The sequence below is a fragment of the Euprymna scolopes genome, chromosome 33 (assembly GCF_053919585.1).
Source record: "Euprymna scolopes isolate OS-2025 chromosome 33, ASM5391958v1, whole genome shotgun sequence".
NCBI classification, from domain to species: domain Eukaryota; kingdom Metazoa; phylum Mollusca; class Cephalopoda; order Sepiida; family Sepiolidae; genus Euprymna; species Euprymna scolopes.
In genome coordinates, this window is record NC_136514.1 from 5,525,372 (window position 1) to 5,543,180 (window position 17,809).

Sequence of the window (17,809 nt, forward strand, 5' to 3'; positions counted from 1 at the left end):
GATTTATTGAGACAGCTCAACAAGAATTTGTTTACATCGGATTTGAAGGCTACCATGTTGAAGTCAACTGGGAAGCAATCCAGCAGAACAGTGTTGTACAGGTGAGCAGCTCCAGGAAAGAAATTTTGTTCATGAAATCTGCGTTTAGATTTAGGTGCAATTAGAGAGTGAGGGAAATTGTATATAATGTAGAGTGTTTTTTTTTTTTTTTTTATGAAAGTTTGGAGTTCAGTCGAGTCCTTGCCATGAAAATAACGATAGAGCAGTGACAGGCTCTGAACGGCTCTTCTGTGGGAAAGAGGTGGCAGAGAAGAGAAAAGGGCATCACCTGCTACGTTTCGAAGCCGGTTTTGACTATCAGGGCTGGATAGGTTTTAGGCAAAGCTAACAAAGCAGGCAGAACTATCTTTGAAAGTAAATCTATTGACGACAAACTGATGGATTTAAAAAAACTATCGCTTGAATAGTAAACATAAATGACGGAGTAATGTGCCAAGTTCGATTTGTTTTTGAAGGAACTAAAGATTAAAAAGCAACCCCCTTCTCTTGAGAAAACTAAATGCACTAATAAAGCTTATTTAATAGTATTTACTACACTCTTGCATATGATGTTATCTGTGCAATTTCGGGTAACCGTGCTACTTCAGATTTTTTTTGTAATACTTTTTTTTATGGTGGCCATGTTGGAACTGAAACTCTTAAACGTAATTGTTGCAAAGAAAAAAAAATTGTTTATTTACTTTGGACTTCATTACAGGCCAATCCTAAGTCTGGTCCTGAGTAACTAGCGTACAGTTCTTCAGAGAACTCATCCAATCGTACCAAAGGAACTTCTCCGGGAGTACGTCCATGCCAAATTTCTGTGTCAAATTTGGTGCTGTATTGCCTGGAAAAAAAAAAAAAAAGAAAAAAAAAGAGAAACAAAAATGAAGTAAAAACGGAGAAGATGGATTCAGGATTCTTCAACATTTGTGTTAAATTTCAAACATTAATTAAATTCTTTTTTAAATGTAAACAAAAAATTTTTTTTTTAATTAAATTTTGTAAAAAATGTAAACATAAAAACCAAACTTTTCAAAAATAATCATAAACAAAAAACATGTAATCATATAAAATGGTTGGGTTATTTTGTTTTTACAACATAGCAACCTTTTTCGGGTTATTTAATGCAGAATCCAATAATTTTGAAAAAAGATTTTATGCTTTAAATTTTTTATATCTTCAAATATTTATGATGTTTGTTTTGATTGTTTTATAGAGGAAATTGTTGTTTTTGGCTTTGCAAAAAACATAATTGAGTTTTGCAAAAAAAAAAAAACATCAATGTTTTGTGAATTTTAGGTCAGGAAGCTAGTATCTTCAGACGGCCTGATCTAGTAGCACAAGGATTAATTATATATATAAAAAAAAAAAAAAATTTCAATAAATATTCGATTAATAAAAAAATAACTCCATGCATAATAATCAACATTACAGACACACGTGAAGTTGTCTCATCATTGTATTATTATTATAATAATAATAATAATAATAATAATAATGATAATAATATAGAGATTTACGATGTGTTCAAAAGAAAAATCATAAAAACAAAATTTATAATTTATTTAAAAATAAATGCAAAGATTTTCTTATGAATTTAATCATGGTGATTACCGTTCGTTTTAGATGTGTTGGACGACTTTAGAAAATTAACTTCCAAACTAACCTATCTCTGGCCAGGTCTTTATCCTTTTTTCTCTCAAATCAACATTTATAACTCGCTTTCATGTTTTTCTTCCCCTAACAAATGTCCCTACTATCTCAATTATTCTACATTTATTAACTCAAGAACTCTCATCCATTCTTTCAATGTGACCAAACCAACAAAGTCTCCTGTTTTGTGCACATCTCCAGATTTCATCTTTCTTTCAGATTTAAGCCCATTTTTAAAATTCACATTACACATCCATTGTATCATGCAACGCATGTCTTCAACTCTCATTGGCTCAATTTAACTTCCATACATCGTCACACTGCATATATATGCCTGTTAAACTCTTCCCCTGGTCAAAAGTAGTAACTCTCTGCTGATTAGTAATGACAGAAATTATCTGAATTTACTCAATGATAAACAATATCAAGAGAGGATTCGAAAACGATGATTGGAATGAACAAAATTTGATTAAGCATATGGATCAAAATGGACCTTGGATTAGGAGATGATCATGTTATAGCCTGCAAAGAAGTAGTACTATGGTAACGTGTTCTTGAAAAAAACTCATGGAAATCTTGTTTGGTTTCAGGTACAGATGGAGAAAGGAAAGTTCTAGCTGGTGGTAGATAGACGATTTCTTGTTTTTTTTCTTTTTTTTTTCTTTCTTTTTTACAAGGAAGAACCAGAGATTGGAGGTCAGTCGAGCGCCTTGAATAGAAATAACGGTAGAGAAAGACTAACAACGTTTCTTTTGTCGAAAAGAAGTTGTATGAAAGAGAAGAAATCATCCCGCCGATTAGATTGCAAAGTCCATTTTGTACTTTCTCACGGCAAGAAAGAATGTAGCAGTTGTAAACATATTTTTTTTTTGCCTCTTTCACAGAACAGCCCCTGCGAGGTGGTTTGGTCACACGATGAGCAATCAGACTCCTGGATTTACTCATTTTCACCAGACTTTTGAAGAACTCTATCCGGAGATTTTCAGAGCGGTCAGAGAGTTTCCAGACAGTCATAAAGAAAGACGTAGACACCCTCTCCTATCACCCGTCAACGAGATATTCTGAGCATGGTTATCTTCACTCAAAGATATACTGCTTCAAGAAAAGACTTCTAGAAATCAACAATTCTTAATTTGTAAAAGTTTTGTATTCACTACTTCTAGCAACCTATACTCAACTGTGCATACCATATAAATATGTGTGTGTGTGTGTGTGTGTGTGTGTGTGTGTGTGCATACATGTGTATTGCTGCATATAGAAATCCTTTTGTTACAGATTATAGAAGATAGTTTTACAGATTAATTGAAGATTAGTCCCTTTAAGAGTACTCAACTATTTTAACAGCTTATTAGAGCATTCACCAACCAACATTAACGCTTTATTTGGCATTCAATGACACCAATGTTAGTGTTGAGGTTTTTAAACAACTATTGTTTTTATGCAATTCTGCTAAGACAAATTGCTTCCAAATCTAACCTTTTCATGAGTTCAGTTTATTTTTTGTCACACCCCCAACTATCAAAACTGAAGCAGCTTCAAATAAAATAAGAAAACACCCTCACCTACAGGTACCACTCCAACCCATGCAAAACCAGTTCCAGATAAAAAAAATAAAATAAAAAAAAAAAATTGGGTCTGATCCAACATTAAAATACTTCCTTGCCTTCTAAACAACACCCAATCCTCAACTAAACTTTAGTGATATTATCAAGACTATAGAATTGGAGTCTAACCTTTTAAAATTTGAAGAATCAGGAGTCAAGCATTTGAACCATCGACTCCACCACAAACTTTTTTTTAAAGCATGTATCACTTTCTTTTTTTTTTTCTTTCTTTTTTTTATTGAATTCTTTAAATGCTTATTTGTTAAAACAAATAAACATTCAAAATTGAAATGATGTTTTTTAATCTTTTTAGATAAAGACGGATTCAGATTCTTTAAACTACTGTTCTCATCTTGAGTGTTAGTCGCACAACATTTTGGCTACTATAACCTCCGACCTTCTTCAGGTTCAAAATCTTTCTATTGAACTCTGCCGTCTGCACACAATTTCGAATGGAACCCTTTATTTAATCCATGAGGAGAGCATGTTCTTGTTCTGTCAGCCATGACTGGGTAATAGACCTAAGTAATTCGCAATTGTGTTCTTTGTATTACCTGTACTGAGAATTGAATTTTCAACCTCGACAAGAGGTTCAGTTACAACTGAATTTTACCTAGTACTTTATCAATACACTGTAGGTCCTTGCAAGGATTTATGGCGTAATGGATAAAGTACTTGGTGAAATTCAAAATGAAAAATATAATTGTGAATTACTAAGTTAAATTATGGTGTTAAAAATAATATTTTTTAAAATTAGAGTGCTATATATATATATATATATATATATATATATATATATATATATATATATATATATGGTACAATCATGTTGACACGCCAGTTCTTGCCATTAAGTTAAGCAACATTGAGTCTGGCCAGTACCAGATGGGTGACTATTTGGGAAGGTTAGGCGCTGTATGCAGCATGTAGAGTTGTAGAAATTTCCAGATTGGTATCTGGGGGTGCATCAAATCACTGGGAGAGATGCACCTCCAGTCTTTAGGAGAAGGAAACTCTGATGTAAAAATCTGCAGTCTACTGTATACTATGTTGTGTGGCAGTCATCTACACCAACAAAGGTTAGCAGTGACACCAAAAAGTGTGGTTGGTTCTACACAAAACCTTCACCACCATAAACCAATCATCTGTGTGGATTTCCGAGCAACTTAGTTGTTGTGGCGGAACATGTTGAACAAACAAAAAAAGTGATAGTAGGCAGTCAGGCTCTAACCCATACCACAAAGGAGGAAATGAACATGGAGAAAAAAAAAAAAAAAAAAAAACGTGACGTCTTTGCTGTTGTGCCCATCACCAAATCACAAGTGACGAATGTTTAAATTAAGGTTAGTCAATTGAAAAAAGGGAGATGACTTTCAAAAATGTTGGCGAAAAAAGCGACCCATCCCTGTAGAAAAGTGCCCAGTTGTAGGTGAAAGAATTAATGTTTTTAGCCAATTTAGCCTTCAAAACGATACCGATCTCATGAAAATCCACCGCCTCTGTCGAAAGTTTTAAGCAGACATACAAACATACATACATTTAAACAAACAGGTGAGATTTATATTATAGATAATAATTGTGTTCTTTTCTGACAAGCTCTATTTTCTATATTGACTGTATTGAGCTTTTTTATTTGGTTGAGATTACTATATAAATATTAATATTCGCTTCATGTTTACAGAAGTTTTGGCTTGTAAACGTAATTTTTACTTCTTGATTTTATATAAAAATCATTACAAGTGAAAGAATGACGGTGTATTATTTTTTATGGCATATTGCAATTTGGAATGGAAGTGGTTACTATTTGGAATCATGTCTAACAAGGGAGTGTGGGGAGTTGAGCAGCAAGATCTCTGTTCACGTTATATTTAAAATTCTGTAGGTTAGTACAGTCAGGGAAACAGGAAACAAAGAAGGAATTCCAAAGTCTAATAGTTTCTTTCCTCGGACTGCTAGAGTAGAAGGCTTTCTGGCATACAGGGACCTCAACAATGAAGAGGTGGGATTTTGCTGCTTGTCAGGTTAATCTGCAGTATGTACATTGAGAGGGTACAAGTGCTACGAGTTTGGAGCACAGTCCATTGAAATACTTGTAAAAATGCGATTTAAAAAAATTTTTTTTTTACATGGAAGTCACCACTTATCAAGGCCCGGAAACCACTTGGGGATGAGGGTTATTGCGTGTACAGTAATCAATGGGATAGTATCGTAGTAATCGTTAGTATTGGAGATTTGATAAAGTGTCTTACTTAAGGGGGCGGTTCATTAGGAATTTGTTTATGTTGGACTTGAAGACATCCAAGTTGTAGTCAGGTGGGAAACAGGCAGCAATGCGACAGAGGTTGGGGCAATGGCCGATAGTGTGGGACCAATTATATTTGAAACTCTTTTTTGAACCGTGTCTAAGAGTGAGAGACTAGTGGTAGATGCACTAGTCCAGATCTGGCAACAATACCCTACGCACAGGTGAATTGTGGCTTTATAAAGATATAGGATGCTCTCTAGTGTAATTTTAAATCATGATATAACTTAATTAGTATTTCGAATTTTAATTAGATATCTAATAAAATAAAAATGCCTTTTAAGTAAAACTGTTATTGTGAGACTAACCGTAGCCCTCGGCGCAAGAAGGTCCGTGTGTGCCTGGCGTGTGGGGTGGTGGCTGATCCTGTGGTCGGGGCAGCGGAAGAAAGAGTTTCAAGATGGCGCCTGCCTGCTTTTATTAGAGACGGAATCTCGCAGGATCGCGCAAGATCTCGTGGGGATGCAAATTAGCTAGGCCATCTTGAGGAATAAAAATCGGTCCATTGGAGGTGCGAGGCAGTCGGGTTCTGACGTTCGTGGCGATCAGTACAGTGACCGTTGGGTTCCGTTTCTATTCGTGCAGTCAGCTGAGCTTTGTTAGTTACCTTCGCGCCGTGGCTGTCATTGTTTGTTGGTTCACTGTGTGTTGCCGTGGTTCTTCAGTGAAACGCTTCGTCGCCCACAACGAGACTCCCCGTCTCCTACACAAGATACTCATACAAGCTATTTCGGCCCCCCCACTCCGAACTTGGTTTTCTTTTCTTCAATGGCGGATAGGTTCGATCTAAAGTTGATACTGGAATTCGACGGATCCAACCCGTGCCCCACGAACCTGGTGACTCAACTGCGAGCAGTGGAAGGAGCGAGTCATCCGACGATGAGCGATGGATCCAACCTGTGCCCCACGAACCTGGTGACTCAACTGCGAGCTCTAATGCTGATGCTGATGCTTCCGATGCCACTTCTGAGAGCTCCGATGAGGAAGTCCCGGCAATACCCCTCCGCAGGAGTGCTTGAATCAAACGGCCACGTCCGCCGTGTCACGTATGTGATCTGGAGACCAGGGGGGAGTGTGAGACTAACCGTAGCCCTCGGCGCAAGAGGGTCCGTGTGTGCCTGGCGTGTGGGGTGGTGGCTGATCCTGTGGTCGGGGCAGCGGAAGAAAGAGTTTCAAGATGGCGCCTGCCTGCTTTTATTAGAGACGGGATCTCGCGGGGATGAAAATTAGCTAGGCCATCTTGAGGAATAAAAATCGGTCCATTGGAGGTGCGAGGCAGTCGGGTTCTGACGTTCGTGGCGATCAGTACAGTGACCGTTAGGTTCCGTTTCTATTCGTGCAGTCAGCTGAGCTTTGTTAGTTACCTTCGCGCCGTGGCTGTCATTGTTTGTTGGTTCGCTGTGTGTTGCCGTGGTTCTTCAGTGAAACGCTTCGTCGCCCACGACGAGACTCCCCGTCTCCTACACAAGATACTCATACAGTTATATAATTAACAAAAAAATTAAAAAATAATGACCGAGTAAAAAAAAAAAAAATTATTGAATAATGCAGTGTTCTCGGTTTAGTCTATTTTAACAAATTCTCTATGACAGACCAACTTATCTCCCTTGTTTCACTTAACTTTCGCTATTTAAAACTAGTTGGGGGGGGGGGGACGCGGTCGTAAAATACGCTTAAATATGATATTTTAATTTGTCCAGATTTCGTATATCTTAATATACAGTCATGTTTTTAAAAGTGAAAAAAAAAAAAAAAGTATTTGAGTGCCATCATCTAGAATCGAAACCAGAAACAAAACTGTAGCATTCAACGTTGGTGACGTTACCACTATACCAACATGACACGCATATAAATTGATTAAAAATAAACTAAGACGAATGTATAAAATGTATAAATTTTTTTCAATTTTGACCCATTTTTGACCCCTTAAAACTATTTTAACTGGCTAAAAGAACGGTCCATAAAAAATCCAATCATTTGAGGCCCCTAACACCGCTCTGCGACTTTTAGTTTCGGAGGAGATAGAGTTTGAAAATATGGAGACAGACAGACATATAACCTTTTATATATTAGATTAGAAAATGGTGGATCGATAGTAACAATGTTTTTTTTTTTTGTGAAATATAGTTTTAGCAGATACTGACTCATTTTTTTTGTAATTTTTAGAATTCTTACGTGATTATGTGCCATATCAAAATTAGTGAATGTTTTTACTTAATATGCAAAAAAAAATTTTTTTTTTTTTTTAGATATAAACTTATAATGCACAAAAAACCAGAAGAACATTTAAGTTGGAGTCAAACATTATAATTTTCATGAGCCAGAGCTGGTCCTATATAATATGTCAGGAGTGGAGCGTCGACTACAAACTCGACAACGCAAGATACAATCACAATCTATATATTATTAAAACTCTGAGGATCTTATTTGTTTGTATCTTGTCACTGTGCTCATTGGATGACGTCACAAGAATGCGTCAGTAAATGGCGTCGTTTTTTTATTTTTTTGTTTTTTTTTAAATGTAAATTGCTTGAAACAAGGTGTGAAGCCACTTGATGTAAAGAGCTAATAAGAATAATAAAAAAAAATGATTATTGCAAAGACGATGTCTATTGACCTTAGTCTTGAAGAGGCCAAGGGTGTAGGTAGAAGAAAAACAGTAAGCAGGAAAAGGAAATTCCACAACCTGTCAGTCCTTGGAAAGAAGATACTGGAATAGGAAGCTGTATTACAATGAGGTATAAAAAGATTGAAGGAGACCACTAGACCAATGAGTCAAATGAGCTGGAACAAGAGAAGCAGGGAATAGATCAGCCAATTCTGATTGGTTGATTGGTTGTTTTACGGCATATCAACCCTTTTTGGGTTATTTAATGCCGAATCCAAAGATTTTGAAGAAAAATTTTTTTAATAGAATATATTTGTTGTTTTCACGTCAGTTTCTATTCAACCCATAGTTGGGACCCTAACAGGTACTACCACTCCAGGTCAGAGTGGACCTGGGAGCAAAGTTAATTAAAGGGTGGCTCCACACTCCCCAAAGCCCACAAGCTGGGGCCTCACCACTGGATATAGTTTAAGGTCATATCCAGGACCCAGCCAATTCTGAAGAACATATGTCATAATAGTATTTATAGAAAAGACTGAGACTAGCAACATCACATATATAAGAGGAAGGTTGCACTGTAGAAAAAAAAGTAGAGGTCAATCAAATGAGATATGTTTTTACCATTTATCAAGAACCCTGAAATGGGACAGAGATTCACCAACCAAAATATAACAACAATCAACTCCATATATGGTCTGATAGTAAATTTGTAGAGATAGAGAATAGACTCAGGTGTGAGAAATGTGTTTAGGGCGATAGAAAGAACAGATTTTACAAGAAGCAGAAAGAGCAATGAATCTAGTATATGAGTATTGTGACGTCATTTATCCACAGAATTTTTACAGATGGATATAACAAATACTGACTTAACGGGTCATGGGTGGTCTTGTATCGTTATACATCTTTCAGATGGTATTGGGGAGGGAAAGAACTACCACATGTGCAATAAATCTGTTGTATTAAACAGTCCATTCTCTGCCTCAGAACAAATAGTTATTAAGAAAACTCGCGGAATCTATCGCTGCTTCCATCTAAGAACATCTGTAGCAGAAGACTTTTTTGTGCCAAGAAGTTTTTTTTCAGGAAATAGATTTACATTCTCCATCAGTGCTTCCGACTTTGCAACAGCATAAAAAGAAATTCAATTGTGGACTGATTGTTTTATATGCACAAACAGAACGGAAGATACAAAAAAAAAAAGCAAAAAAAAAAGCATTACAGCCAGCTGTTCTCCACATTTTTTTTGATATCCATATTCACAAGATGTCAGTACCGATTCAACAGCTGCAACGTATTGCAAATAATATAACGTAGGCCGTGTATCATTTGTATACATGTTTTTACTAACCAGCAGAGCGTTACCATGTTTGCTGTGACCTTGAAGCGTTGATAATAATTCAAACAACACTGGAGTATATTTACAAGAGTTGCCAACCTGATAGGACATCGGTTGAAGCCTAGTTAACAGTGCGGAGCCTATCAATGAAATGCTGCATCCCTCTGCCTGTTTTACAAGTCTTTTAATGGTAGGTGCTCCAACGAACTACAAGCCCTTATACCCCCTCGATGTAAATACCCCAAAAAAACAGCAAAATCCCACCCCTAAACAGTAGAGATCCCTAGATGTAAGAAAGCCTTCTACTCTGATAGTTTCTTCCCTAGAATTGCTAGACTTTGGAATTCCCTTCCGGATTTCTGCTTCCCCAACTGTACTGACATACAGAAGTCCAAGTGTAATGTAAACAGACATCTTGCTGCTCAACTCCCTACATAGTACCACTGCAAATTATGTGCCAGATAATAGACCCATGCATTTACAGAAGTACAAAAATAATATGTTACAGAAAATCTGCGTCTGATACTGTGGCTATGGCTGCCACCATAATTGGCACAACACTTGGTCATAATTCTAGTCATAGTTTTTAGCAGAGTCCACCGACACCCTAAATAGAGTAGATCAAGATCACACCATAATTTGTCTCAAATGCCACCATTTGTTCGTGCTGTCGGATACCATCCCTCAAACAGACCTTCCTTTTCGAAAGGTCTCTGATGGTTTGGTCACACTCTGCGCTAGCAACCAGATGACTTCATCTATGCCACCATTAACCTAGCCTCACTCCAGGGTTGGAAGAAACGATGCAGTGGTCAGCTGAAAACCTGGCTCCGCACGCTAGTCTTATCCGATGTTCTTGCCTCTATGAAGCTGGAACTGCAGCTTCAAACCAATGTGCCTGGGTGGCGTCCATACAAGATGCAGAGAATTCAGTTAGAGGAGCCGGCTCAAGTGACCCACGGTGAATGCCGACACAACAACAACACCACCCTAACCCAACTGTCAACCAGGGGAAGAGTTTATCAGATATGCATGATGTACGGAAGTGAAATCCTGCCAAAGGTTAAAGACACGGGTGTTCCGTTAAGAGCAATGAGATAAGAATGATATAATGGATGTGGTGTTCAATCATTTCCGGCAGGAAATTTTATGCTTCAAGCTTTTTTATATCCTCAAATAATTATCGATAGTGTTTAGTTTGGTTATTTTGCAGATGAAAACTGTTTTTGTTTTTGCAGAACATGATTGAGTTTTGCAAAGGAAAAAAAAAACTTTAACATCAATGGTTGGTGGATTTAAGTCACGAAGCCGATATCTTCAGATAGCCTGATCTGGTAACACAAGCGCAGTAAAAAAAAAAAAAAAAGATAATGGACAAAAAGTAAGTCAAAATATTTTCTCTTTGTTACGAGTTACCTCTCATACAACTCACTCATTCCGGAAATTGCTGTTAATGAAAAATTTTAACATTGAATCAGAAAAGTCATTTGGTCTCTGGACGCATGTGATGCCAAAGTTCAAAGAATAAAAAAAAAAAATCTAATCAGCAATCACAGTTGTTATTTTTCCAAATCTTTGCTTGGAATAATATAGCAATTCCTTCCTCAAACCATTTCTGCTTGGATTCTATTATGTAATTCAAAGAAAGAATGGTTGACCAGACAGAAAACGAATGTTCAAGATAGACTGTTAGATAATGTAGGGAGGCGGGAATCCGAGATGTCTACTCACCACTGAGTAAGTGGAGGGTGACTTCATGAGTCGATTTTGTTTTTTAGTTTGCTTATTGATGTGGACCTCGACTGGGACCACGAAAGACAACTCTGAACACGGTTTAGGTTTTAAAGATATTTTGAAAAATGAGACAAAATACAAAGTGGTGACGTAAGCGACGCTTACTTATCAGTACTGTATCGGTAGAATATCCAATATTCACGAGAGTACTTGGCTTTCAATTAATATAGTATTTGGAAGAGTCTATCAATGGGCAGGTAATGGTCCTATAACACTTATTCTTTTTAGGTGCGGATTTTATCAGCTTTGGACATGTAAGCCAGCAGCATGGTTTTAGGCCATTACAGGGTGTGTGTTGGGAAAGGAGAGCACCTCGTCCTTGGCATACTTAAAACAACCAAGGTTCATCAATAAATTGAATGAACTTATCTTTGTGGCATGATGATTGACTTAAGGTCAGTTTTCTTTGTCAGCATGATCAAGAAAGGCCCTTTGAATTAAAGATGACGGACTGGGAGACTATCACCACCATCCAAGGGTTTACCCTCAAGCCCTACGGCCAACAGAGTCTCGGCCATTTTTGAAATGTCCTTTTCCCTGTTGACTGTGGTGTATTGACTGTGCAGTCCTAGGAGGTCTACCCTCCCAGGCTTTGTTTTCCCCGCTTTGAGAAGAGGTTAGCTTATAACTAATCATATGAGGCGGCCCTTACCGGGGAATGTCAGCGGGGCTGCCTAGACATTTTTTGCAGGCCAGAGTACTTTTCCTCTAGGGCGCTGGCTCTTCAATCCAACTGTTTGATATAATAATTAAGTGATTGTGTGCTAGAAAACAGATACCGTCAAGAATTGTAAATGTTAACTGAATTAAAGGAATAAATTGTAAGATGGTCAACATCATGAAATTTGGAATATAGACTTTTGTCATTTATTCATTATATGCTCTGTAATTACATTGAGCTTTTTAAATAAGGATTGGTATATATAAAAAGGAAATATTAGGGAATAAAGAAATTTTCCACAGAAATATATATATGTCTTTTTTTTATTTTTTTTATTACCGTTTTATCTGTTTGGCTACATATGTTTCAGATCTTGGACCATGTTTACGGTCTAACAGCCTCGTCAGACCTTACAGAAGTGGTTGTTGAACAACCACTTCTGTAAGGTCTGACGAGGCTATTAGATCGCAAACATGGTCCAAGATCTGAAACATATGTAGCCAAACAGATAAAACGGTAATAAAAAAAATAAAACACATATTTGCTCTGCAATAGTATCGAGCACTCTCTTCAGGTTTTTACTAATTACCAGTTTTACCAAATATATATATATATATATATATATATATATATATATATATATACATTGCAATTATGACAGGAAGACTTTTATAATTCATGATTAAAAGTAAAATATGTTTTAAAATAAAGAAAAAGGGACGAAGAAGAGGAAAGGAAAATAAGGGGGGGGGTCAGCTGACCGGTTTCGCCCTCGTTTTCTCAAAGCTGTATTGAGGGATTTAAAAAGGAGAAATGTCTACTGAAAGCGGTTTTATTTTTATTTTATTAATAATTTGAAGTTATTTTGGAGTGGAATTTGAAGCTCATGTTCTATAATTATAAAAAAATAATTATAAAAATATATCAATTTATATGTTTATTAATAAACAGATCAACCGAAGCTATAAAAAAAAAAAAAAATTATCGAACCCATTATATAAACAAAGAAAAATTGCTCCAGGAATATGCCTACTTCGGACCATTACCTTGTGATGTGAATTACTCAAAATACAGTTTGGATCATTTTACAACACTGCTATCAAAGACATTCACTTCGGACTTTACCATACAATTTGGATGTGACGTTTTATATCCTTTTCATTAACTTCTGTTACTCTATGATATTTACATACTTAAACAACTTTTAATTGTGATTCCCCATGTCTCACTGACTTTAGCAAATAAGGTGTAAACCATTATAATTATTTGCTATTATTTTCTCTTCTGAAGAGATGGTAGACATCGAAATCCTATAGGATAAGGAGTTATAATATTTAAAATGTATTCTTTATCTTACATAGAATAATAAAAATCTTGATTTGAAATTTAAACATTTCACGTCAAAAATGTTTAAATTCATTAAATGACTAAAATTTGATATGTATATATATATATATATATATATATATATATATATATATATATACATACATACACACACTAAAACTTTGAAATACTTTCAGATTAAAGATTTTATAATACTGTAAAATTAAATTCTATATGACTATTAGTACCAATATTTACAAGACAATATAAATCAGATAGTATAACTGAAAATGTGGAGTGAAATTACAAATTTATTATTAAACAAACACAAAAAATTTAAAGCTTTTTCCTTAATCCATGAATTTTCAACCAATGGCTCATCTCATCATAGGAAATGTTTTTAGCAAAATAAAGTTTATAATTGGTTATAAATTTTGCTATTCATCACATATTGAAAAACTAAAAAGCTTGCATGAAAGCCTAAAAGAAGCAAAGATTTAAAAAAAAAAAAAAAGATAAAATAAGTGATATTCCATGGTATAAAACTAAAAAAAATATTCATATTAAAAAAATTCATATTAATAAAAAAATTCATATTATTAATAATGAATAAAAAAATTCATATTATTAATAATAAATAAAAAAAACTAAAAAATATTCATATTAATAAATAATAAATTAAAAAAAAACAAACAAACAAAAAACACTTTTCAATAATAAAAAAAGACACCTTACAAGGACTTGAACTGATTTACTCAATCTTTTTGGGTTATTTATTCATTTTTTTTTTTTTTTTTGCCTTTGCTTGGATTTCCCTCCTTTTTTATTTTATTTGTATGCATTTGTTTATCTTCTATTTAATTTTTTTTTTTTAGTTCTTTATTTCCTTCCCCATTTCATGCTCTTTTTTTTCTCTGGTAACCCTGATTTTTTTTTCATTTCTGATGTAAATGTTTTTGAAGTCAGTGTTGTCTTTTTACTAATGTTGAGACGATTAATCAGAATCAATCGACATTCGTAAAAATCGGAGCTTTTTTGGAGTATCGGAATTGGTAAATTTGAGCCTATTTTCCAATGCCAAAACCGATTCCTTAAATTATCTTTTTTATTTGATTTTGGTTTAACATCTTCCACTGCTTGTAGTAATAATAAAATAAATATTGATTGATTTAAACTTTCAGGAAGACTAAAATCTCTAGATGTTTTTATGTTTGAGAAAATATATGCACATTTAAGGAATCGGGACAAGATAACCCTTTCACTCATCACTAACAGCACTTCCTGAAGCATGTTTTGTGAAGCTATGCGTACATTTCATCTGTGTTTAAAAAATTATTTCATTTATTCCGAATAAAACGTGTTTTTTTAATAATTATTCCCACAAAAACAGTAGCAAACACTTTACTCTCTATCCATTAAGTCCCATCACTTGCCTCATGTCACTACCAAAAGATTTTTAATAATTAACATTATTTCTATAGCACTGTTTGTGCTCAAATGTACGGATGTCCAGATTTGTTATAAACGTAGATACCATAATTTGTAAATTTTATTAAACTAATACAATAGCATTATGATATATACATTTATTAGGTTAAACAGACGATTCAGGTTGATTACATTTCTTCTATCAACAAGAAAACGATTCACCTATACAAAGTTATAAATATTATACCGAAATATTACTGCATTTAAATTCTTCCATACATTTAGTAATAATTTAGAATGTTTGCTTTGATTTTCAACGAATAGTGTATTTTCTGAATATCCATTTCCTTCAGCATAGTTGATGCCTTTTCCACTAATAGTATGTACATTTCCTTTCATTATCTTAATAACACTTTCTAGAGGACTACTATTCATTTTGCTTGATATGCACGTCTGTGCCATGTAAATAACACTCTTTTGTATTTCCTCCCTCCAACGCAGATCCAGAAGCTATTTTTGAGACACACACTCTTGTCCTTGAACACCATATATACAATGACCTGTGTAGAGTGTGGGAATGTCGTGCGTCCGATCCACAACCATTCATAAAGGTTGATATACAGGTCATCCCTTCTGACATTGGCATACCCCCTCACTTCCACAGCCCCACTGCCATTGTGACGCATACAGCTATGGCAGATACAGGATGCCAGTCGTGCCTAGGTGGCATCACAGTATTACATAAGATGGGCTTGACAGTCTGTGACCTCATTCCGTGCACAATGAAGATGTCAGCTGCCAATGACAAATCGATTGAAATCGCAGGCGCCCTTCCACTGCACATATCGGGCGTATCTGACAATGGAACTGTTTGCAGCACACGGCAGCTCGTATATTTCACACCATCCACAGAGCGCCTTTACCTATCTAAGCATGCATGTGTGGCTCTCGGCATGATCCCTGCAAACTTCCCATCTGTTGGTACAGCCTCACAACTTTCTTCCTGTGATGCCACATATCCTCCCACGGAAGGAAGCAAAAGACCATGTAAGTGTCCGGATCGTGAGACACCCCCTCCTCCCCCGACCACAATCCCATACCCACCAACAGAGGAGAATAGGGAGAAAATAGAAAACTGGCTATTGGATCACTACGTCTCCAGCACATTCAACACCTGCCAGCACCAACCATTACCCATGATGTCAGGCCCACCCATGCGACTCATGATCGACCCGAATGCAGAACCAGTTGCCTACCACACCCCTATTCCTGTGCCGATACATTGGCAAGAGGGAGTGAAAGCAGGCCTTGATCAAGACGTTCGACTGGGTGTCATAGAGCCAGTTCCTGTTGGCACACCAGTCACATGGTGTCATCGAATGGTTGTCTGCCCCAAAAAATCTGGTAAACCCCGACGCACAGTGGACTTCCAACCACTCAACCGGTATGCCACTCGAGAAACGCATCACACCCAGTCCCCATTCCACCAAGTCTGATCCATCCCTCCACACACACGGAAGACCGTTTTCGATGCTTGGAATGGTTACCACAGCATTCCACTTCACAATGAGGATCGCCACTATACAACATTCATCACCCCATGGGGTAGATACAGATATTGTGTGGCCCCACGAGGGTACGTAGCTTCAGGCGATGCCTACACACGGCGGTTTGATGAGATAGTTATGGATGTTCCGAACAAAGCGAAAATCATCGACGACACCCTCTTGTGGACCTCAACATACCAGAGTGACAATGGAATTGAGAGAAGCTTCTTCCAAGCAGTCGAGTGGCTGGATCTATGCGGTCACAATGGCATCACAGGCAATCCTGACAAATTTGGATTTGCCAAGAAGGAGTTCGCCAGTTTTCAAATCAGGGAAACAACTGTGGGGCCATGTGAATCCTTCGTGGAAGCAATAAAAAAATTTCCCACTCCCAGAAATATCACGGATATACGCAGATTCTTTGGACTTGTGAACCAAGTCTCGTATGCATTTGCAGCGACAGAGAAAATGAAAGCATTCAGAGACTTCCTGAAACCCAGTGTAAAATTTGACTGGACTGACAAAATGCAACACACCTTTGAAGAAGCAAAAAGACGGATTATCCACGAGATCAAACATGGTGTGGAGATCTTTGACAAACGCAGGCCAACTTGTCTAGCAACCGATTGGAGCAAAGACGGCATAGGATTCTGGCTATTCCAAAAACACTGTCTCTGCCCAGCACCTCACAAACCCTTCTGCTGCAAAAACGGATGGAAGATTGCCCTGGTAGGAAGCAGGTTCACATCATCAGCAGAGTCCCGCTACGCCCCCATCGAAGGGGAGGCTTTGGCAGTAGTAGAGGCTTTGGACAAAGCTAGACATTTTATTATCGGGTGCCCAGATCTCATTATAGCGGTAGACCACAAACCACTGCTCAAAGTCTTTGGTGACAGGCACCTGGATAACATACCCAACCCACGTCTTCGCAACTTGAAGGAAAAAACCCTGCGGTATCGCTTCCGGGTCACTCACATCCCAGGCGCCCAACATTCTGCCAGCGATGCTCTGTCACGCCACCCAGTCAGCATGGCTCAACACTTGCCACTACCTGATGACTCAGCATCAGCTCTGTACACCACTCAGTTACCTCTGTCTATCCTTGAATACATTCGCCATGCAGAGCAACCACCAACCCATGAGGTCTGCTCCCAGGACATCAACGATGGTACCATCCTCGAATCAATATCGTGGGATGACATCCGCACTGCCACCGCCAGTGACCCATCCATGGTCCTGCTTCTAGACATGGTGGATAATGGCTTCCCAGCTAAACAAGAACTTCCATCTGACATCCGACCATTCTACCAGTACCGCGATCATTTGAGCAGCTTCGACGGTGTGATACTATACCACGACCGAATAGTCATCCCCAAACCCCTGCAGCACAGAGTGTTAGAGTCTCTCCATTCGGCCCACCAAGGTGTTACGCAAATGTGTTCCAGGGCCGAGTCATCCTTCTTCTGGCCAGGCATGAACCCTGCCATTTGCAACATGCGAGAGATGTG

At 37.1% G+C, this 17,809-nt stretch overlaps 1 protein-coding gene across 3 annotated transcripts in view; it reads right to left on the bottom strand.

The window, feature by feature from the left end:
• The window catches only part of LOC145258119 (PP2C-like domain-containing protein CG9801), a 372,863-nt gene that overhangs the window by 222,858 nt on the left and 132,196 nt on the right, over positions 1 to 17,809 (bottom strand). For all 3 annotated transcript variants that reach the window (XM_080115863.1, XM_080115861.1, XM_080115862.1), the window contains one exon: positions 741 to 886. In XM_080115863.1, coding sequence (XP_079971989.1) covers positions 741 to 886 — 146 coding nt within the window. The remainder of the gene's footprint in view (positions 1 to 740; positions 887 to 17,809) is intronic.